Raw genomic sequence first — 23854 nt, forward strand, 5'->3', positions numbered from 1 at the left:
GCAGGCAGAAGGGACACATCCTCCATTCCCCAAGACACTGATACTAGTCCCATATTTAAGAAGTAATTGCAGACTTGTAGTGGCCATAATAATCGTACAGCCCAGGGCCCATGGCAGTCTTATTCCACTCCTGATTCTAGTTATAGTTTGGAGTAAGAGTTACGCCACCTGAGTTATATAAGGCAATCCTCACTGAACTTGAGTATGGCACGGTTCCTTGGCATCTGTCTTTGGGGAAGTCATAAGAGCATTACCTCCTGGAGTCCAACGTCTATAAGCCTTTGTTATGACACGATTTATTATTTCGAAGGCTGATATATAACAAAACCACTTTTATCTAATCTTGTTGACTTTGAGCTTAGAAACAAACTATTTAGAGATGATAAACTGCCTTATGCTTCCTCCTTGAACTGTTCACACTTCCAGATTTCGCGCATTCATTTTTTTGGCGATGATAAACCTTTGGCAGGCGTAGAAATATGTAACACAAGTAGGAGCATATCGCTTTCCTTTCTGGGGACATGAAAAAAAATTGCATTTTCTTTCGCTAATGAGTGAATGCCAGAGCGGGCACCATCGTTTTCGAGACTTGCTTGGGCAGAGAGAGTGGTAGGAACATGGTGATGGATGGCTCTTTCTTTGCCTTGCCACCCTGACATGTCCTTTATCTACAAATCAGCTACCAGTTGCTACAACAACGGCGACTACTCATTGGAAAATGCTGCTGAGCTGCTGAGAGAATCCTGGCTATCCAACACACAATGCCAGCTATGTGAAACCAAACAACATTTCGGATTTTCTTCTGACTGAGCCGTAAAATAAAGTCAAACTTGGGCAATGGGGAGAGATGGCTGAAAAGAATTTACATTAAAAAAGGAGAAATGTTTAGCACATGATGTCACAATCACTCAGAGACACTTTCTATTGAGGAGAGGAAGTAACGTGATGTATGGCCGGCGAGGAGAAGCAAATCTCTTTTCAGCGGATCCTGGTTATTTAATGCTGGGATCTTGCTCTTGTTATGGAGGTAATTAATGTGGTTTCTAGGGCAATAAAACATCATGAAATATTGTAGATTTCTTGTTAAGAGTAGAGGAGAGCTCGAATTTTATGTGCCATTTAACTAACTCACTTTGGATTAAGTGCTTCAAAGTGGGGTCTTGTTTTTGCTCAAGTCTGACAAGCGCTAGAATGACCCGAGATATATGCGGCACATACAAGAATGCAGGGGGCAGTATCTAAGGAGACTACAAGTCCTGGGTTAGTTACTTGAACATATAAACCAGTTTCTTGAATTTGTTTGATTTTTCCATACAAATGGTAATTAAAGGGGTTGTCCGAGAGTTCAAAAAAATTAGGAGCCAGGCTGTAGCGGGCATTTAAAAAAAATAAACATGTACTCACCTCCTCCGTGCTGTTTTGCTCCCAATGATCCCTGCCCTGTTGGTTTACAAGATCATGTAAGCCACCGGCAAGGTAGCCAACCATGCCCACCTAAGCACTGTATCAGATGCTGAGATTTGGTAACGGGAGGGTGTGGCCAGTTACCTTGGCCGGTCAGAAGCTCCCCGAGCACAGCTTCCATGCTCCTGTAAACACACAGGGGCAGGGTCCAGACGGTCCTAGACTGCAATGGTCAGCTGTAAGGTGTCTGTAATGAAACTTTATTGATAATCCTTGTTCCCATGAAAGCTCCTCCAACTGTGTGAGATTACACCAGGCAGAGCTCAGAGGGGCTCCAGTAATGGCCTCCAGAGTTCTTCTGGCTAATTAGCGTAATTTTAATAGTTGATTTTAAAATCAGGAGGCCATGGAAAACAAAAGATGATTACCACAGTCATGGTGCCTGGATCTATGAGTAAGTGTCCCTGGTTTATCATGATGGATTTTGATGGCAGATTTAACAGAATTGTAGAATTGAATTTCAACTCAATTCTTAAAAGGGCTGTTCACCTCGTCATGCAACAGGAGACTTCATTGTTTACTTCCTGTAGATAAATACTGGTCCATTGTCATGTGATGTCACACAGTGTAATCAAAGTTGTGTGCGGCTAATGAGCCATACACCAGTGTGACATCACATGACCAGGGGCCGGTGTTTATCTACAGGAAGTAAACAATGAAGCTTCATATAGAAATACAGCAAGCAGAGATCTAGAAGACTGTGAGGAATTGATACAGAAAGTATATTGGAAATTTGTATATTGATATTATAACCTTTCATTAAACAAACAATATTAATTATTTGCTGTAATGTGCTTAAAGTGGACAACCCCTTTAAGGTAATGTAAGTCTAAATATCAACTAAGTGTAGATAACCCAAATGATCTAGACAATCTATTTAGAAAATCTATGAAGTCCTTGGTAACCCCTTCCCAACGCACTTCATAATAGTACGGCGTGTGTTGGGTGTAGGTGCATGGAAAGGGCTCATGGGCTGAGCCTTCTCCATAGCCGGTAAGTCTTTGCTGCATAGTGCAGCCATCATGGCCCGGCAAAGCTGCCACCGGCTTCAAAAAGATGGTGAAGATTGTGGCTCTCTGTTACATCATCAGGGAGCATCGATCATTCCCCATGACAGCCTTGGATCTTCTGAAGACCCGAGGCTGTCTAGTTTTAACACATTCATTTCATTGTGCGATTTGCACATTGTAAAGAATGAGGAGGAAAATCCCCATATACTTCCATATATGGAAGAATTGATCAGACAACCTAGGGTTAAAGTACCCTAAAAAGTCTGAAAAATACTAAAAAAAAAAAAGTAAAAAAAAAATTATATAAAAAAATAAAAATTAAAATCACCCCCCCTTTCCCTAGAAATCATATACATTTAAATAAACAATAAAAATCATAAACACATTAAGTATCACTGCGTCCACAAATGCCCGATCTATCAAAATATAATAACGTTTTTTTCACTGCGTTTAACCCCGTAACAGAAAATAGCGCTCAAAGTTGAAATTGGCGCTTTTTTGCCATTTTGAAAAATATAACAAAATGTAATAAAAAGTGATCAAAAGGTTGTACAGTCCTACAAATGGTGGCATTGAAAACGTAATCAAAAGCCACAAAAAAATGACACCATCCACAGCTCCGTATATCGAAGTATGAAAAAGTTATTGGCACCAGAAGATGGCAAAATAAAAAAATATATATTTGTATACCTATACAAGTTTGGTATCCCTCGTGATCACACCAACCCAAAGAATAAAGTAGACATCTCATTTGTGGCGCACAGTGCAAGCCATAAAATCCAAACACAAGAAAATGGCGCAAATGCATTTTTTCATCACTTTTACTGCATTTGGAATTTTTTTCCCACTTCCCAGTACATGGCATGGAATATTAAATACCATCACTATGAAGTGCAATTTGTTACGCAGAAAACAAGCTGTCACAGAGCTCTTTACATGTAAAAATTAAAAAGTTATACATTTTTGATGGTGGGGAGTGAAAAATGGAAATGAAAAACCAAAAAAGGGCCAGGTTATTAAGGGGTTAAAATGGATTCTGTCACCAGAATTTTCCCATGACTTTGTAGGAGATTTTTTATAGGTAAAAGGCAAAGATTTCACATAAAAGAGGGAATTCTAGAAAGTATCATTCATACCATACCTGAAGGGCAGGGGCGTAACTAGGAAAGATCGGGCCCTATAGCAAACTTTTGAATGGGGCCCCTTCCCCCCTACATTGGGCAGTCTTATTATCCCAGGGTGAGGGCACTCAAGTAACTGTAGACCACATGGGGGAAGTAGACGGCAGGAAGCTAGAGATGAGAGATTTCAAGTCCTGCTGTCCCCTCCCCTGACAATTCTTATCCGAGTTCCTGACTGTGTACTGTAGAAGATTTCACTGTTATATACATATTATTATGTACAATTCGCAGCATTATATGTATTAAATGATGCACATCCTCCATTCTTTATTGTGTCAGGTTAGATGCCGGGGCCCCGTGACACTGCGGGCCCCATAGCAGCCGCTATGGCTACTACCGCTGTAGTTACGCCCCTGCTGAGGGGGCTAGTAGCTTAATGGGGTAAAATCCAACAGTGACAGTGTCCATATAAGAAGAGTGAACAAGACCACTGCTTCCTATCGGTTTTCTGATGAGCCTTTAAATGACTCTGCTTCATTCAAATTCCCCTGTTCTTGTGAATAAGGGGCGATTCAGTGGGGGGAACTCCTAAAGATCAAACAGTTTGCTTAGTGGAAAACCCCTTTAAACTGTGAGGACCGGGCAGAGATGGGGATAGACATTTCTTTTTGATGGAGTAAGACCTTCGCCACAATGACGCTATCACAACAAATGCCTAATATGTGATGCAGTATATGATGACCACAACATTCTGCTATGTTTTTGAAGATAAAAGATCCGTCTGGATCACAAAGTAACAACAAATATGCTCAAAAGAATTTTCTATTTTCTAGTAATGGTGAAACACATGTAGATCACAGAGGAAACACATATACAACATGTCATGTATAACAGCAGGGAAGGGAAGCAAGGCAGCTGATAGATGACATCATGGACCAGGGGAGGCACAGATAAGCCCCCGCTCTGTACATATAATATCACACACTTTACTATTTTATTTATTGTTTTATCACTCAAAGCGAAAGTAAATTAGATAATGTTACATAATATTCTATTTAAGTAGAATATTCAATTTTGCCCATTGAACTAATGTTGACATTTTTTTCAGGAGTATAACAGCAGGAAAGATGTTTAATATCTATTACCATATAAATTGATGGATTGTTAAAGGGGTTTTAAAGGGGCTAAAAATATTGAGAACAGAGCAATAAAATAGGTTCTCAGTATCAAATCTGTTGAGGTCCAGCAACCAGCACCCTCATAGATCGGATGTTATCAGCATCTGATGAACAGAGAATGGAATAGGGACAACAGCTCTGTTTACAGTGTAGTGGCTGAACCATGTCCTTGCAGCTTAGGTTGCATTTACATAAAAGGAAACTGATTTGCAGTAACCTAGTCTGACCACTACGCAGATAATGGAATTATCTTCTCCCTGTTCTAGAAGAACAGCTGATCTACAGGGGCGCTGGATGTTGGGCCCCACCAATGTGATATTTCATGTTATATTTTACCAATAGTTTTGGTCTGGAAAACCCTCCAGGTCTCTTACATTGTGATAACTCACACAACATTATAATGCAGTCTATGAAGGATGTGCATATGCTGGAGGGTGACTTGGACACACTGGGGGTATTTGTCTTCTGCGCTACGCTTATTGCTAGCACTTGCGGTTATTTTCCCCTTACTTCCACGCCAGGGAGGTGTGGATGGGGCATGAAGGGGCAGTTCGGCCGGAGGGGAGTGGGCTGGGCAGGCCTCCCTTTCATACATGATAAAACGAAAATAAATGCTGCGCAGGCCCCCGCTGAATACATCAAGAGGCCAGAGCAGCGGCACCGCTATCATACGTATGATAAATAACCCCCACTGAGTGTTTGGTTGTCCACTTGGCAAATGAGGTTTGCCACACTAGCGTTCTTCACGCGCGAGTTCTGCGCGTGCTTTTAACGCGCAGAACTTGCATTGCACTCTGTCCCATTGTTTCCAATGGGCCTTTCCTCGTTTGCGTTGTTTTTCACGCGCGTGCGTGCATTTGTTTTGACGCGCATCAAAATCGCAGCATGCTCTGCTTTGGCGTTTCATGTACGTTTTTCCCGCCCAATTCAAGTCTATGGAGACACATCAAAAACGCATTGCACTCGCAAGCAATGCAAGTGCAATGCGTTTTAAACGGATGGGTTGCTAGGTGACATGAATAATTCCCCTGCTCGAGATCGAGCATTTAATTAAAAAAACACAGTGAAGAACAGTGAAGAATAGAATAAAAACAGTGAGGAATAGATTACAGATGTTCGGCACATCTGCTTACTTGTCGGGAGATACGCGCGGAACGGTGTGAACAAAATAGCATGTGAAGAACACTATACATGTGTGTGAAGAACACATTGCAGATGTTTCCATACATCTGCAATGTCTTCTTCACACATATATATTGTTCGTCACATACCATTTTGTTCGCACCGTTCCGCGCTCCGGACAAGTAAGCAGATGTGCCGAACATCTGTAATCTATTCTTCACTGTGTTCTTCGCTGTGTTTTTCCTGTGTTCACTGTGTTCACTGTTTTTATTCTATTCTTCACTGTTCTTCACATCTGCTAACTTGTCGGGGGATAATACACGCGCGGAACAGTGAAGAATAGATTGTAGATGTTTGCATACATCTGCTATCTTATCAGAAGACATTCTTTTTCAATTAAATAAAACATTTTATTCCCGAACCATGGTCCCTTTGAAAAATGCTCAAGTCTCCCATTGACTTAAAAAACGTGCATGAAAAACGCACCAAAAACGCAAGAAAAACCCGAACAACACGCGCGTGAAAAACGCAAAAACGCTAATGACTCCAAGGAAAAATGGAACAAAAATGCAGCCAAAAACGCCAGTTTTTCACGCATTGCACCCTGACGTGAAATGCAACGCTAGTGTGGAAGGGGCCTAATGTGGATAAATGTAAGGTTATGCACCTGGGGGCTAATAATCCACAGGCAACATATGTCCTTGGGGGGAGTATATCTGAGAGAGTCCCTTGTTGAGAAGGACCTGGTTTACTGGAAAAATTGTCCCTAATTTCATACAAAATGCCAGAAAAAATGGTGGATGGCACAACCTATGCCATCTGACTCCAACCTCTGAGGTAACCATTGCACACTACCTTTGTCTGTAAAAAAAAAGCCAAATTGATCTCTGTTTCCCTTACAGATCAGTCCTGTCAACTACAAATCCCGGAATGCCTGTGACTATTAATGGTTTAAAATATAGGCAGCTTGGGTGGTAGCCTGGGGCTCGAGCCTTCTAGGGGATTCCTGGTCACCAATACCACCTACCAAATTTTATACTGAGACAGACTTTCACCCATGAAATCCTTGTACATCTGTTCCTGCTCTCAATACACATGTACACAAGCTACATTTCATAGCCTTTGAAGGTCCTCCAAAGGTCCTGAAACCACAGATTGAAACCAGGTAGAAGGGACGCATCCTCCATTCTCCAAGAAGCTGATTCTAGTCCCACATGTAGGAATTGATTCCAGACTTGTAGGGGCTATAATATTCATACAGCTCTTAATCCGCCCCCGGCTGTGATACTGGACACCGTGCTGGAGTGGTCTCTGATTTACCACTGCAGTTTGGGAAGGGGCTTGAGCAGGAAGTGACATCATTGTGTAGTTCTAGTTTTCTCATTGACTTCCTGCAAGATGAAATATATAAGTTTCTGCAACCTAAACATAAGGACTCTTCCCATTGGGTAAAATATCACATATTATCTAAAATGTCATTTCTTCCTCGCTATTTCATATAATTAAAGGAAAACATTATATTGGAAAAAAATAACAAAAAATACTGTCTGTATCTACTTCTATTAAAAAACTGCCAACCGGTATAACTCATAGACGCAGATAAGGATGTGTGAGTAAAATAATAGGAATGATCTCCATGTAAATACAACCGCTTGTGTATACTCAGCAAGAATTAACATCTCTAAAAGATACAATGTAATGTCTGTCTCCAAGGCAACACACTTCTATTAGGAAAAGACTAAGAATGGGATTAGGCCGGTTACTGATAAAAGCCCACGCTGGGACCATGTAGCCAAAAGACTCCCTGAGGCTTCCACAGCAAACTACATTTGTTACCAGTTTTACCATGGAGACAAGATGTCAGATGGGTCTTTGTTTAAAAATTTGTATAATGAGTGACACATGGGTCTTTCGCTTTTTTGTTGATTTACTGTGTTGTCTCATGCAGTAAAAACGGATATCAGTGCATACTCGTCTGCATGATCCAAAAGGATATTATTTAGTATATAATAAGGTATTAGTTCAGCATAAATCAAATAAAATCCACATGCAAACCTGATCTAGTTGCACCAACCTAAAGGGAACCTGTTATCAGGATATGACATTTTAATGTAATGACAGGTTCCAATAGCCAGTGTTATAAAAATTGAAAATATGCAGTTATATTCCTGCTTCTCTGTACCTGTAAGTTATAAAAGTATATCATAGTTTACTTGGTTGCCTGCCAGGAAGTCTGTGTCTCTCGAGTCATCCTCCCTCCTTCTCACTCGTCCCCCATCCCTCCTGAATTACTACAGGAGCTGACCGCAGCAAACACAGCCTGCGCTTGTGCAGTCAGCTGCTTTTCTCTGTCATGCACATAGGTAAGAGAGGTCCCAACCACTTGACGCAACTGTGTGACTCATGCGGGAGGGAGGGGATAAGGGAGGAGGAGGATGACTGGAGGAGACAGGGACTCTGTCTGTTGAAGCCGGCGCCCTCATGACTCAATGGAGGTTGCTGTTAGGAAGCCAAGTAAACTTAAATATACTTTTATATCTTATAGGAATGGTAAATCTGGGCTATAAAAGCATTTTTGCAATGTTTAATACACAAGCTATTGGAATCTGTCATCAGGTTAAATGTCATTTACTGATGACAGGTTTCTTTTAATGGCAAATAGTTCAACTTGATCATAAGGGTCAATCAACCAGCCACCAGGACATCTCTTCTCCTTGAAATGAAGGCCGAGGTGGACCACCTGTTTTACCGGGCAGATTGCTCAAGCAGTGGTTCACCGTTCCTGCTTGGTTATAAGTTCCTCCCTAACCCATAATGCTGGTATTTGACTAGTGGCAAACACTATGGGGGTCATTTATTAAGGGCCCGATTCGCGTTTTCCCGACGTGTTACCCGAATATTTCCGTTTTGCGCCGCTTGTACTTAAATTGCCCCGGGATTTTGGCGCACGCGATCGGATTGTGGCGCATCGGCGCTGGCATGCGCGCGACGGAAATCGGGGGGCGTGGCCGAACGAAAACCCGACGTATTCGGAAAAACCGCCGCATTTAAAACCCGAAAATGTGTCGCATAAGGACCGCTTACCTTCACCTGGTCCAGCTCGGTGCATTCCGGCGCGATGAGTTTACTTTCAGCGCAGCAGCGCCACCTGGTGGACGGCGGAAGAACTACCTTATTAAATCCCGGCCGGACCCGAATCCAGAGCGGAGAAGCCGCCGCTGGAACGCGAATGGACCGGGTAAGTAAATTTGCCCCTATGTGTGGAGGGTGCTAATGCTTCTTATTTAACATCTACATAGAACCCTACTGCACCATGATAAAAGATAAATCCATGTGCTCTACTGGCCTGGAAGAGGATCCAGGAAGACTGCATCAGCAAAGGCTTATCCAAAGAGCCAGAATATTTTTTGCTTTGTGTCCCATTGTATTTTTAATTACCAGGCCAGTTTCTAACCCCCTGATCTGCCCATACATTGTCTGCAAGGATAATGTCAAAAAAATATCAAAAGCCAATCACAGTGTGAGCTATTGCTGCAAATTCAAAGATCAATTATAATTTATGAGGAACTTGAGAGCAGGTGTTCAATCCCACCACATTTTCACCACAGGACTAACATAACCTTACACATCTTCTACTGAAATTAAAGGGCTGTCCAAGAAAGGATAAGTCAAGTCTTCCAGACCAAGACAAATCACTTTCTCCAGACCAAAATTAAGTTCATCAGACCAAGACTAAGTCCTTCAGACTAAAATGAGTTGATTCCTCAAGACCAAGACAAAGCCCTCCAGACTAAAATGATTTGATTCCTCAAGACCAAGATGAATCAAGTCCTCCACACAATGGTGAGTCAAGGCCTCCAGACCAAGGTGAGTCAAGGCCTCCAGACCAAGGTGAGTCAAGGCCTCCAGACCAAGGTGAGTCAAGTCCTCCACACAATGGTGAGTCAAGTCCTCCACACAATGGTGAGTCAAGGCCTCCAGACAATGGTGAGTCAAGTCCTCCAGACCAAGGTGAGTGAAGTCCTCCACACAATGGTGAGTCAAGGCCTCCAAACCAAGGTGATTCAAGTCCTTTAGATCAAGATTAGTCAAGTCCTCCAGACCGATGTGAGTAAATTCCTCCAGACTTCCAGGTAATAATGATTCAAGTCTTACAGACCAAGAATACTTTTTGTATTTGCTCTCTGCTCTAGCATGTGGGGTGTTGGTTGGGAAATTCCTTTGTTGGAACTTAAATTACCTAACAGGGTATCTGAAAACCCCATAGAATGAAAAATGTTTTCATAGTACCCATACACATGGAATAAAAAATACTGAAGAGGATTGTGGGAAAAATTCTGACACCAAAAATATAATAACTCATTTTTGATAATACATTTTACTTAAGGTCACTGACTTTATGGAGCTCTTTCTCTATTGACTTGAGTTGTTGTGCTCCATATGAGGCAACCAGGTTTTTCCCTATTACAGAGAAGATGGATTCACATGTCAAGTTAAATTATCTTGATTGAGTTCCGAAACTAAAATGAACAGGTTACTTAGTCTATAATCTGCTTGGTATAAGAAAAAGGCCAAATAAAAATCCCCCTATAGTTTTGTGCGCAGTCCATGCATTGTACTGCTGAATACCCCAGAGGTGACCTGGTCATGGGGTGAAAGCTGGAATGTCTCAATACACTGGACGGGTGCATTTAAATCTGGCTCATTCTTTTAACTTTTATTCCTTTAATTCCTTATTTATATTCGGTCTTTGTTGCCTTTAAGTCTTCCATTGTACTTTCCTTAGAAAGGGCCAAAGAAAAACGTTTTATAGGACATAATGGGGCTGATAATTCAGCGAAGGTGCGCTTCTTGTTCATGCAATACGTTTATGATGGTTATGCAAGATAAACTTAAATATTAAATGTGTTACCAATATTTTCGGAGTCTCAGCTTATGATGACTGTAAATATAAGTTTTACATATAACAATTCAGTTTTCCAAAGTTTCAAGAATCTCAGTAGGGTTCGTGAAAATTCATGCCCCTGCATCTAAAGCAACTCTGTTGTGACGTATGAAGCTGATCTCTAGTTCCAGTATTGTCTGTAATAAATCAGATGCTTGTGCGAAAACTCTAGGTTCTCTCAGGAGACTCCAAGAATGTCAGTAGAAAAATAAATTGCCATTTCAAGATGTAGCCTGCCTCAGGCACTGGTCACAGTAGGAAGAGCAGAGAGCTTGAAGAAGGGCCTAGATGCCTTTTTAAATCAAAATAACATTGACAGTTATGTTATGTAGAATTGTTTCCCCTAAATCCCTTCATCCAATCCCTTTCCTTCCTAGGTTGAACTTGATGGATAAGTGTTTTTTTTTCCAACCGTATAAACTATGTAATGGCAGATGAAATCCTTCTTTAAAGAAGGTCTTCCTTATGATCAGCTGGTGTACCTAGAACCTACAAAGTTTAGTGGTTGGTTTCAAGGAAAGTTCTTTATGGCAGCATATTTTAGTGACACTGTAGGAGAAAGGCATTACTGCAGATTCAATGAATGATCAATTAAGCTATTTGTGGGTAGACATGGCCCAACGGCTCATGAAAAACTGACACTTAGTTGAATCTTGCTCTGGTTTATAGAGACTGACATACGTGCCTGTTGGGTCTTCAGCTCCAATCTCTTTCTGTAAAGTAAGGTGAGGTGAGGATGCAATGAGCAATATGATTTTGTTCTTAGGTTGCATTCTGTAAATACTAGTCTGAACACTGATTAATTCCTTTCCTGGCTGCCTATTGATTTCCACCACACCCACCTGTCTGCTTTTGATTTTGCTGTGGGTTGCAAACAGTTCAGTTAGCTGAGATTGACAGTTTCTTCCTCCACTCACATTTCTACCCTGCTGGTCAGCTGTGTCTGAATGTCAAGGATCTGGTCCAATCCCCTTCTGGACTGGGATTCTGCCATTTTCCCCATGCGTGCTGTAAGCTTTCTTTGGAGCTAGCTGGCATTTATCTTGACTTCTGTATCATGATTGCTTATTTTCTGATCTCTCCATTTTGCCTATCGATTTTGTACAACCTGGACCTCTTGATTTTAACCCATATTTGTTCACTAGTCTTCTATGTTTTTATTGTCCAGTTTTTGTCTCACTTTGGTGCAGGAACGTTAGGCCAGTTGTCACCTACCATTTAGGGTAGGCTGAGGAATTTGCTAGGGACAGCTGGGAAGATGATCTAGCCTTAGGGCTCACTTTCCTTCCCTGTCCTCTAGTCCATCCAAAGCCATTCCCTTACTGTATAACAAAGATATTTAGTGTAAAATCGATTCTTCTTTCCGCATGGAGAAAGGAAATATTTTTAGTCCTCTTCCCAATTCATCTTGGTGACTCAAGCATTATTGGAAATAGCACAAGAGGCCATTGCTTGCTTTGGTTAACGGTGTAATGGAAAATAAAGTAGATATTACTGAGAAGATGACAGTTTTAGTGTTTCTTCAAACTTTTTTAGAATAACCACTGAAAGTTCTCGAAAGGGTAAAAGTGAGTAGGAGCAATCTAAGAAAGATCATAAAATATGTTCCCCTCTCACTCTTGTACCTGAGGTCTCCAAGTTAAAAACCAAAATGACTAGGTCTCTGAGTATCTCTTGACCTTCAAGCCAATAAGATTTTTATTTTGTTATCAATGTAAAACAGTTTTAGTATTTAGTACTTGAGAAAGAATGAAACCTCAGCCCAATCGCCTCCCAGTATAAGGCAATATTCATCTGCCTACAGGTGTCTTCATTTCTATGCCAGAGATAACTTGAGAAGAACTGTTTTGGACCGAAATGTTCTGTACTTCTTTATTTGGATAAAACATGATTGGATGAAGTACTTACAATATATTCACCTTAATAACCAATAAATCTTGAACATTTCACCCTGATGTTGGAGTGAAGCATTTTCCCTTCATAATTATAATAATATTATAATCTAATTTTTCTTCTCATCTGTTTCTCATGTCTTTATTTTCCGACTTTCTGGATCTAATTGAATGATTCTCTTTAACTGTAATGTCAGGTTCTAGTTGCACATGCAGGTTTTCAAGCCTAATATAGAATTAGAAATATGTATTGAAAATGGAAAACCTAATAAAAGCATGAGACAAAAAATAGAAATGTATTCCTTAAAGGGTTTGTACCGACCTTGGAAAGTCTCCCCTATCCTGTGTCAGGGTTCAACTGCTGGGACTTCTACTGATCATGAGAATGGGACCTCCAGTGTTCAAAATAATTGGAGCTCTGTTATCAATAATGGAGTAGGAGAACTTGGGTTTGTCCTGCCACTCAACAATGCTTGGCAATTATCAATCCTTCCATTGCATTGAATGGCGTGGCAGGACGCATTTTCATCTTGCCGTTTCACCCATCGGTAGGACACTTACCAATCATCTGTGGATAGGGGATGACTTCCTAAGTTTAGAATAATAGAACAGACCAGTACTCATGGTAGAGTCCAACGTAGAGACTTATTCAAAGATATATGTCCTTACTCTGGTTATGAGTAAGACGCTAGGTGTCGAAAAGCATTAACCCTTGTGCCCTTGTGTTGGATAATGCATTTTTTGTCAATAAAGGACATATATCTTTGAATAAGTATCATCATTGGACTCTTCAGTGAGTGCAGGTCCGTTCTATTATTCTCGTGGTTACCTGACGGCTGTGGTTGGACCTTGCTCCGAGCACCTTGGGAGTTGTTAGAGCTACAACACCTGGTGGAAGTCCGAGGTAGGCGAGCTGGTGTTTCTTTTTCTACCTTTGTGTAGTAATCTTTTTCCAGACTTCCTATGTTGGTACAGCCCATTTAACAATTGAATTTCGTTTTCGTTTCCACTAGGGTTAGCCTGGCCAACAGCATTACAGGTTCTATAGTGGGCCCCTCTTAAAGTTGGCCCCAAAGGTCCAGCAGAAGACAACCTTATTGAGAACTGGTCTCATAGTCATGAGTTAATTTAACATAAAATAGGTGGTATCATAGTAGACCCATACACTGTAATGTAACACTCTAAGAATAACATAATGACTGACAGTAACCTGGGGACTGCCTGTACTGTACAATGACAAAAACATTTCCTACATTTTTTTTACTTGTCTCGAGATAAACTTTCCAAATCGTAAATGCCATCTGTTTTACAGGAAAAGATAGCAACAAAAGCAAAATACAGATTCAAGATTGAAGAATCATCCTCGAGATCCTCAGTTAACTCCGCAACATTTCAACTTTTCATCAAAAATGTTTGTTGTTATGTTGCCAGGAAGGAGCTTAATGAAATTCTCACTATGATGTATCATTTTCAGCAGTCAGTTTTATTCCATGGAGAGATTATGAAAATCCACTTTTTATTTGATTTTTTTTTCCGTCTCCGAAGATTCTGCGTGTATCAGTTGCACTTTTAACAAACGCCTCTGTTCATCCCATCAATAGATCATAATTGGATGTTCTTATACAGGCAGATTATGCCTGTTTTATGAGACATATTCTGTGGCAGGTATAATTATAGCAGACAAACTCAGTTGTATTTTTTTAAATTTTTTTTCTTATCAAACCACAACTGAAAAACCAAACAATTTTTTCTTGTCTTTCAAGGAACATGCCAAGATTGCCTTGTCTGATGTTCACCGTCCCTGGCAAATACTAAGTTCCCCTGCAAGTCAGTGGGGGACATGTATCTTAGTTTATTTTTCTTTGGTGTATAACTGAGACTTTTAGTAGGTTTTTTTGGTGCCTTATGTAAGATTGTGTATTTTGTCTTGTGATACATGTTTAGTTTCTCCTGTCCTGGCGAGCATAACTTTTGCCATTTTTGGCTGGCAGGCTACATACTACAGGGGCTGTGATAGCTATGTACTACTGGGGGCTGGCTATGTACTACTGGGGGCTGGCTATGTACTACTGGGGGCTGGCTATATACTACAGGGTGCTGGCTATATACTACTGGGGGATAGCTATGTACTACTGGGGGCTGGCTATGTACTACGGGGGGCTGGCTATATACTACAGGGGGCTGGCTATATACTACTGGGGGATGACTATATATTACTGGGGGCTGGATATATACTACAGAGGGCTGGCAGGCTATATACTACTAGGGGCTGGCTGTATACTACTGGGGGCTGGCTATATAATACAGGGGGGTTGCTGGCTATATACTGGGGGGGCTGTGACCATTGCATTTCCCATCCTCGGCTTATACTCGAGTCAATAGGTTTTCACAGTTTTTGGTGGTTAAATTAGGGGTCTTGGCTTATACTTGGGGCGGTTTATAATCAAGTATATATGAATCGTAACTAGGAAGGGCAATTTATTGTGTAGAATACAAACTCTTGTTATATAAAAGTTATGGGTTTTTGAGGGTGGGGAGCAAAAAATGGAAACTAAATAGTGGAGTTTAGAGGTCCTAGGAAACGTTCCCCTACTAATCTTCCTGCATTTAGGCTGTACCACGATTTAACATGGATATACTCCATCTCTTAATCAAATACCTACAGGACAATCCTTCCCATGCTGTAGACCATGTTGGAGTCATTATCATAATAACTGATTTCTCATTGTATTACATATATCATTGCTAATGATATAATGTGTCCAGTATAGATAGACACATTGTTTACACTCCTACCCCAGAAAGGTGAGATTGTGCAGATCGATCACATGTCATCCATTTTTCCAATGCTGGATTATCAGCACGATACAGAACATGCCAAACCTGGAGACAATGACTCATGTATATGTGATGCTAACACAGGAAGGGCAGTCAGCTCTTTCCATGGTGGGCATTTCCAATAACACGGCAGACGTCTGTCTCCTGCAGAGCAGCACGTGGAAAATGAGCGATCCTGATCTAAATGAAAGGATAATGGCCATCACATGTAGTGAAGTGTGCAAATATGCATCTGTAATCATAACAATAATATTTTGATTGAAATAAATGTATTATACTAATATTATTATAACTATTATACATCAAGTTATCAGGAGTTTACATACCACAGTGGGTAAATCTTATAGTATGTATAGGTATCTGATGGGGTACTGTTTCTTAAAGGGGTTGTCCGAACTCTGGAAGTTATCTGTAATCCACAGGATAGAGGATGAGTTCCTAGTCCTTAAGGTGCCTGATAGCTGCGAGCCCCCTAGATCATAAGAATGGACCCCGGGCAGTCAGGACAACCCAATCCCACTCTCAATAATGAGTGGAGCAGCAGGATGATCATGTGTTAGGCACTCAAACATATTGAGCTTTGTGTAGTCGGGGGTAGTACACCTTGCGTCATTGGACAGGCTTCAGATACTGGGTGACTTCACAGTGAAGTGTGGTGTGATGTTCAAGACGTGCTGCGCATGCACCAAAGACTCAAGCGGATCCATGAAATCTCTGATTATTGAGACCCTAGCTGCTAGTGGAGCATCAATGGGTCAAGGGGCAGCACGGTGGCTTAGTGGTTAGCATTACAGCCTTCAGCGCAGGGGTACTGAGTTCAGGTCCCAGGGACAACATCTGCAAAGAGTTTGTATGTTCTCTCCGTGTTTACGTGGGTTTCCTCTGGGTCCTCCGGTTTCCTCCCACACTCCAAAACATACTGGTAGGTTGATTAGATTGTGAGGCCCATTGGGGACAGGGACCAATTTGGCAAGCTCTGTGCAGCACTGTGTAATCTGTAGGCACTATATAAATAAGGAATTCTTATTCTTATGTAATGCTGCTAAAGTAATGGATGGGCCACAACTGGTGGACATTAGGGGAAGTTTCATGTGGATGGAGGTTTCAAGGATGAACTGCAGCTTAGACCTGCTGTAAGCTTTACCTCATCCCTGCAGATCGAAATAACAACATATCTGTACATAGTAGTGTTTGCAGGAGAGTAATACAAATCCCCGCTTGTGTGGAGCCTCTTTGAACAGAAAAAATGTTTTAGTTGAGAAATGAGAGTGTTGGCATCAGAGCCTCGTACTTATTATAACATGATGAAAACAAAATAACGGAGACCTATTTTATTTTCCCGCACTACTCCAGCACAGAACATGAATCTTTTGTTCCATGTACTCCAAGTATTCAAAGCAAAGACTAGAAAAATGAAGCACTTTCAGCACAGTCACCTGGATCTGCACTTCCATCTGCATATCCAGGACGGGGAGGTGTGTGTGTGTGTGTGTGGGGGGGGGGGGTTGACATATTTATTAATTTAATAATTATCAAATTGTTACAATGAAGGGAATGCCAAGGAGGAAAATAAATACTACCCTGTATCCAGTGATTAAAAACCATCACTTCCGAATACTCTTCACTATGGCATGGTCCGCTCATCATAATTTAATACCTGTGATTCGTGCTAGAACCCTGGGTCTCTTTCAATGCCATCAGCAAAGCCGCTGGCACATGACTGGCCCCTGCCCATCACTGATATTTAAATGCATTTAAATGGTGCATGTGCATGGAAACTTAAATATAGACATTGGGACTGATGTACTAAGGGTCCACGGATGCACTTTCGCCGATTTATCCCACTTTTGGGCTTTGTGCTGCTGGAACAGGTATTTAACAGGGGATTGTGTCACACGCGATCCGACTGATACGGACTAAGCGCGTGATTTAACTTTCAAATTGTGCAAAGTCAAGCACTTGCATGCACCAGGAAGAAGAAGGTCAACTCTACTGGACCGGGTAAATAAATGTGCCCTATTTGCTTTGCCTTTAAAATTTAGAGCGTAAAACTTGATCGGTGCCAGCATCAATAGCAGGATTTTCAGAGGGGTCAGACCAAACTTTGGACCCTAACTTCAGTCTAAATTCTAGGTTTGGGGAACCCACAATGTTTGGCACAGACCCGTTCAGGTCTGCTCATCCCTAAACAACTAGATCTCTCTCCTCCAAGGACTTAAAGAGGGGGATTTATCCCACAATAACCCTTTTGTTGGATATATCATCCTCATAAATTGAGAGGCAGGCCGTGCAGTTGAACAATTCTTTGCACTATAACCTGTGGTCCGCTCTGGCCCACTCCACAGTCTGGTATGCCCAAATTCAGCAGCAGATTCTAATATAAGCAGTTTGGGCCACACCTTCTAGGCCTTCTAGGCCCAAGGCCACCAGCAAATTTTATACTAAGAAGGACCTGCAGCCATCCTTTTACATCAGTTTCCGCTTGTGTACACAAAAGCCATTTCAGGACCTTTGAAGGTCCTCCTAATGCCATTGAAAGCAGGCAGAAGAGACCCATCCTGCCTTCCCCACCCCCAGAATACAGAGATTAAAAACGAAGATTCACGTCATATAGTAACCAGAAACAGTCCTCAACTCCTCAATGAAAGGTTATTGTTAGTGTGAACAAAACCTTAACAAAACTGTTCCCTTTATTATGAGGTATTACATAAAGCTCCTTGGAATTTTTTATGGTAGGTCTGGGAATCATGAGAAAATTGGCTTCCCATACAATAAGGGAACTATAGCTATAAAAAAGACTTTAAATATAAAATAAGATCTATCATGATTTTCTATAATTGCCTCTCGGGTTAATTATAGCCTTCAAGGGAACAATTTCCTGTTGGGAAAAATCATTGTGAAAACATTATCCATTTTATATGAGCCTAAGGTTATTTTACCTTTTTTTTTTACCTTTCTACTGATCCAACCCTCTGAAGTCATCTACATCACTGTCGTTAAACACGATTACAAAAATATGATTTCCTTGAAGTTAATTGGATGAAAATTAATTATAACATCAAAATCTAAAGGCTCATTCACATTAATTGAAAATGCAAAACATACGAGCAGAGTATAGCAAGCGACATTAGCAAGCTTCTGTATTTGTGTTGATTTCGATAACAGGGGTCCGCCAGCAATTGCTATTGACTGTCAGTGCTGAGAAAAAATCCTCAATAATTGGTCAAGGGGGCAGGATCAGGTGTTTGGGGCCATTAAGACTGAGGACATGGAGTCAGAAGCAGATGGCACCGTGTCCATTAGCAGCCAGTTCCATCGCAGCAGCCAGTTCCATCACAGAAGCCAGTGCCATCACAGCAGCCAGTTCCATCACAGCAGCCAGTTCCATCACAGAAGCCAGTGCCATCACAGCAGCCAGTTCCATCACAGCAGCCAGTTCCATCACAGAAGCCAGTGCCATCACAGCAGCCAGTTCCATCACAGCAGCCAGTTCCATCACAGAAGCCAGTGCCATCACAGCAGCCAGTTCCATCACAGCAGCCAGTTCCATCACAGAAGCCAGTGCCATCACAGCAGCCAGTTCCATCACAGCAGCCAGTTCCATCACAGAAGCCAGTGCCATCACAGCAGCCAGTTCCATCACAGCAGCCAGTTCCATCAAAGAAGCCAGTGCCATCACAGCAGCCAGTTCCATCACAGCAGCCAGTTCCATCACAGAAGCCAGTGCCATCACAGCAGCCAGTTCCATCACAGCAGCCAGTTCCATCACAGAAGCCAGTGCCATCACAGCAGCCAGTTCCATCACAGCAGCCAGTACCATCACAGAAGCCAGTACCATCACAGCAGCCAGTTCCATCACAGCAGCCAGTTCCATCACAGAAGCCAGTGCCATCACAGCAGCCAGTTCCATCACAGCAGCCAGTTCCATCACAGAAGCCAGTACCATCACAGCAGCCAGTTCCATCACAGAAGCCAGTGCCATCACAGCAGCCAGTTCCATCACAGAAGCCAGTGCCATCACAGCAGCCAGTTCCATCACAGAAGCCAGTGCCATCACAGCAGCCAGTTCCATCACAGAAGCCAGTGCCATCACAGCAGCCAGTTCCATCACAGCAGCCATTTCCATCACAGAAGCCAGTGCCATCACAGCAGCCAGTTCCATCACAGCAGCCAGTTCCATCACAGCAGCCAGTGCCATCACAGCAGCCAGTGCCATCACAGCAGCCAGTGCCATCACAGCAGTCAGTTCCATCACAGCAGCCAGCATCTCTCCCCCTGCTCACTGCTGCAGAGGAAGTTTCAGCACAAAGTGGGAGGAGTAGTGATGGGATGTCTGGCTCTTCTTAGTGAGCTGGCTCATTAGGCTCCGCTCAATAAGAAGAGCCGGCTCTTCTGGCTCCTGAACAGCTCCCTATTAAATATATAATAGGGAGCCGCAGGCCAGTCAGTCACACCAGACCACTTTTAACCTGATTTTATTGTTCTAAAGGGGGGGGTGGGGGTGGTAAGCCGTTTAGGAGCGGGGTTTAGTGAGCTCTTGAACGACCCATCACTAAGGAGGAGAAGAGTGCTCCTACACAGTGTAGTAGCATGTAAAGCTACTGCAGCCATGGGTTCTGGTAAAGCTCCTATTATCCTTCTGGCTCATTAGCATAATTTTAAAGGTTGGTTTTAAAAGGAAGGAATCCATGGACAACATATTTAAGTGGATTACCACAGTCACAGTGTCTGGATCTGTGTGTCCGGTTTATCATGCTTGACTTTGGTTTTGCTTTCCTTTAAACTTGTATATCTGTAGATCAAACTTGTTGGCCAAAGTCCTATAATCACAGTAACTGCTGCACTTCCTTAAAGGTAGCCTGTCACCAAAAATCGACCTAATAAGGCACTTTCAGTTTGTTCTGAATTATCACCTTCCATTATCCACGTGAGACTGATCAGGGAGGCAGAGAATCTAGCACTGAAGTCCAGCTCTCCTTGCTTCAGACTGCCTCTTTTAGCTAAAACTTATTGCATGTATGCTGTAGTTTTCAAATGACTAATTTAACATAATATTGTAAATCACTGGGCTATGAATTTGACTGCTGATGAAAAGTTGGTTTCCATCCCATTTGAGGGAAATTTACTAAGTTACAGGTGGAGAAGACATGTTAAAATCCTGATCTCCACATGTTTTGTAGTTTTCCCGCCCCACACACCACTTTGGGCATGAAAGGGCAGAGAGTGGGTTGGACAGGGGGCAGGCGGATGCATGAATGCCCTAGCCCGCTGTATTTTCTGTAGTCTTCATTGGAAAACTGGTGGAGAATGTAGCTGAAATCTCTGGAAAGGTTGACCAAGTTTAAACAGGTCTTACCTGGCAGAGATTTTGTCCATATCAACCAACAGGTCGCAGCCATGTGTTTAAATTATCAGTCTTAATAAATTCCCCCATTGTTGGAATATGCCGTATGTCCTGGAATATGCCCTGCCTCCTTGTTCCTGATTGACGGTTCTCACAGCTAGGACAATGTATGAAATATTGAGAAAGATATCTGTTACATCATTGACCAGTTCATGTCATGTGACCAGGGTGATGCCATCTAAGGTCCTTTACCCAGTTACATTTGCAACATATAGCCCATGTATGTATCTGAAGACATGCCTCAATGGAGTATGGGGAGGAGTAGAAGTCTTTAGAGGATGGGGAGGAGTAGAAGTACATGGAGGCTGCTGTGATTTCATGTGATCAGATACATAAATGGGGTATATGTTGCAAATGTAACAGGACATTAGATGATGTCCCCCTGGTCATATAACATGCTGAGAAGAGGCATGAGAAATGGAGAGGAGTAGCTGGGAGGGGCTGGCTAAGCAGGGTATGCCCCCTCTGATGCCAGGGAATATAACATAAAGTTGATATATAGGGATATGGGGATTATGAGGTAAACTATTTTCAGCTAAAAGAACGGAGTCAGTTAGTTAATAGGGCTCTATGGGAACCTGTCACTAGCTATATACCGTATTTTTCGGACTATAAGATGCTTCTTACTATAAGACGCACCCCATATATTTTACACCAATTAAAATATTTCTGTCGGTTGCACTAAAGCACAGCGCACACAGACATACATTTACACACACAGCTCACCTATACGCACACTCACACAGCTCACCTATACGCACACTCACACAGCTCACCTATACGCACACTCACACAGCTCACCTATACGCACACTCACTCAGCTCACCTATACGCACACTCACACAGCTCACCTATACGCACACACACACAGCTCACCTATACGCACACACACACTGCTCACCTATACACACACTGCTCACCTATACACACACTGCTCACCTATACACACACACTGCTCACCTATACACACACACTGCTCACCTATACACACACACTGCTCACCTATACACACACACAGCTCACCTATACACACACACAGCTCACCTACACACACACACACAGCTCACCTATACACACACACACAGCTCACCTATACACACACACACACAGCTCACCTATACATACACACACACAGCTCACCTATACACACACAGTTCACCTATACACACTCACTCAGCCCACCTATACACACACACAGCTCACCTATACACACACATACTTCCCCCATTCCTCTTCTTCTCACCCTGTCCCAGCGCAGCATGACAGTATGAGTCCTGCAGTGATGTAAGAAGCATGTGATCAGTCACATGATTCTGACATCACAGCAGGTCCCGTACAGTAGGACTTCGGGGAGAGGTAAGAGTAGTGCGGAGGCTCTTCTCTGGGAGATCGGGTGCAGTTCTGGGCAGCACCCGATCTCCCTTACAGGGGTCAGGAGGGTCTGGCAGTGCTGGATCCTGACCTCCGGACTATAAGACGCAGGCACTTTTTAGCAAGATTTTTTCTTGCTAAAAAGTGCGTCTTATAGTCCAGAAAATACGGTATGTAAAAATTTGGTGACAGGTTCCCTTTAAAATGAAGGAAATTAGATAAGCCCCACAAGAGGAGCACTCAGTGTCCTTCCAATCCTCGGATTGATAATATATATATAACAGTAACTATAAACTGTTCCGTCTACAGTATAAAAATTGTCATGTTTTACAGAGCAAGAATTTTCTAAACTTTACTTTTCATCCTTTTTTTTTCTAGGTCTGAATCCATTATAAAAAAAGGATCAACATCCATTTAATTTAGCAACTATTTTAATTCATTTGGGATAAGACAGGAAGACAATTATAACAATTTAAAAATAGCCGTGGACCCTGGCCAAATCTTTATTAGGAGACACTCAAGACTGAATGGATTACTTGTCTTTAATATCACTCCGACTCCGAAGAGCGGAGGAGTCAGCGCCGGCATGAGGCAACACGACGTGGTACCTGCCCGACATCACCTACCGGAGGGGGCACTGGTTTGTCATATAGAAACACATGGCATGTTCCGCGCCAGGACTAAATACTCTTTACAATCATCCAATGTGAACAAAGGCCTTTTATAGACAGTGTAATTGAGGCTACCTGGTGGAGCTGGAACAGCCTGGGATATAATAGTGGGTTCTGGAGCGATAGACAGAGAGAAAATTCACATGGAATAAGTGAGGCACTTTGCTCGGAGGTGGACTTGGGTTCTGGAGGTTATTCCCAAAACGGCAGACAATCTCTGGCAGCTAATAAAAGAGGCATTTATGTGATATGTCAGCGGTTAGTGTAAAGCTTAAAAGAAATGAGATCATATGACCAGATAGCATTCTTTACCTGTCCCCGAGGGCCAGGAGTCATTCTGCTATTACTAGGAGCCATTGTTGTTGCTGCTATTTTACCAAAGAAAATGTGACATAGAATTGTTAAGTGATACTTGTGTGATTGTTGCTATCAAAATTGTATCTTTTTTTCTGCCAAATGGACAGGATTACAGGACACACTTAGAATATACATGTGTAACACAAGCAGCGGGACAGAGGTCCCCTCCCCAAATCATTCACGTAGAGCTGTTTTCTCTTAACCAGGGTGTAGTAGTGGTAAGTCCCATGTAACAGCATAGGGTCAAGCATGGATCGGATCACTCAAACAGCAATTAACCTGTTACAGGTTTCGACTTGAATGTTCTATCCTGGCTTTGTACTCCAATACATCAACTCATCCGTCAAATTGTAACCACGAGTGAAGGAGCTGATTTACCATCTTGTATTACTGTTGAAATCTTGATAGCGCTAATTTATTACTTGTAAATGTCAGTGTAAGATTTACAAGATTTGCCCTTTATCTTTGCTTTAGTAAAAGT

At 42.2% G+C, this 23854-nt stretch overlaps 1 protein-coding gene across 1 annotated transcript; it reads left to right on the forward strand.

Annotated features, from left to right (window-relative positions):
* Positions 1–17390: 17390 nt before the first annotated feature.
* On the forward strand, positions 17391–23440 carry LOC140105208 (uncharacterized). The gene is made up of 3 exons (XM_072129164.1): positions 17391–17441; positions 18877–19811; positions 22724–23440. Exons 1-3 carry the CDS (start codon positions 17391–17393, stop codon positions 22761–22763), a joined length of 1026 nt encoding a protein of 341 aa, XP_071985265.1. The 3' UTR covers positions 22764–23440.
* Positions 23441–23854: the final 414 nt, after the last annotated feature.

This window comes from Engystomops pustulosus, chromosome 10, assembly GCF_040894005.1.
Source record: "Engystomops pustulosus chromosome 10, aEngPut4.maternal, whole genome shotgun sequence".
NCBI lineage: Eukaryota > Metazoa > Chordata > Amphibia > Anura > Leptodactylidae > Engystomops > Engystomops pustulosus.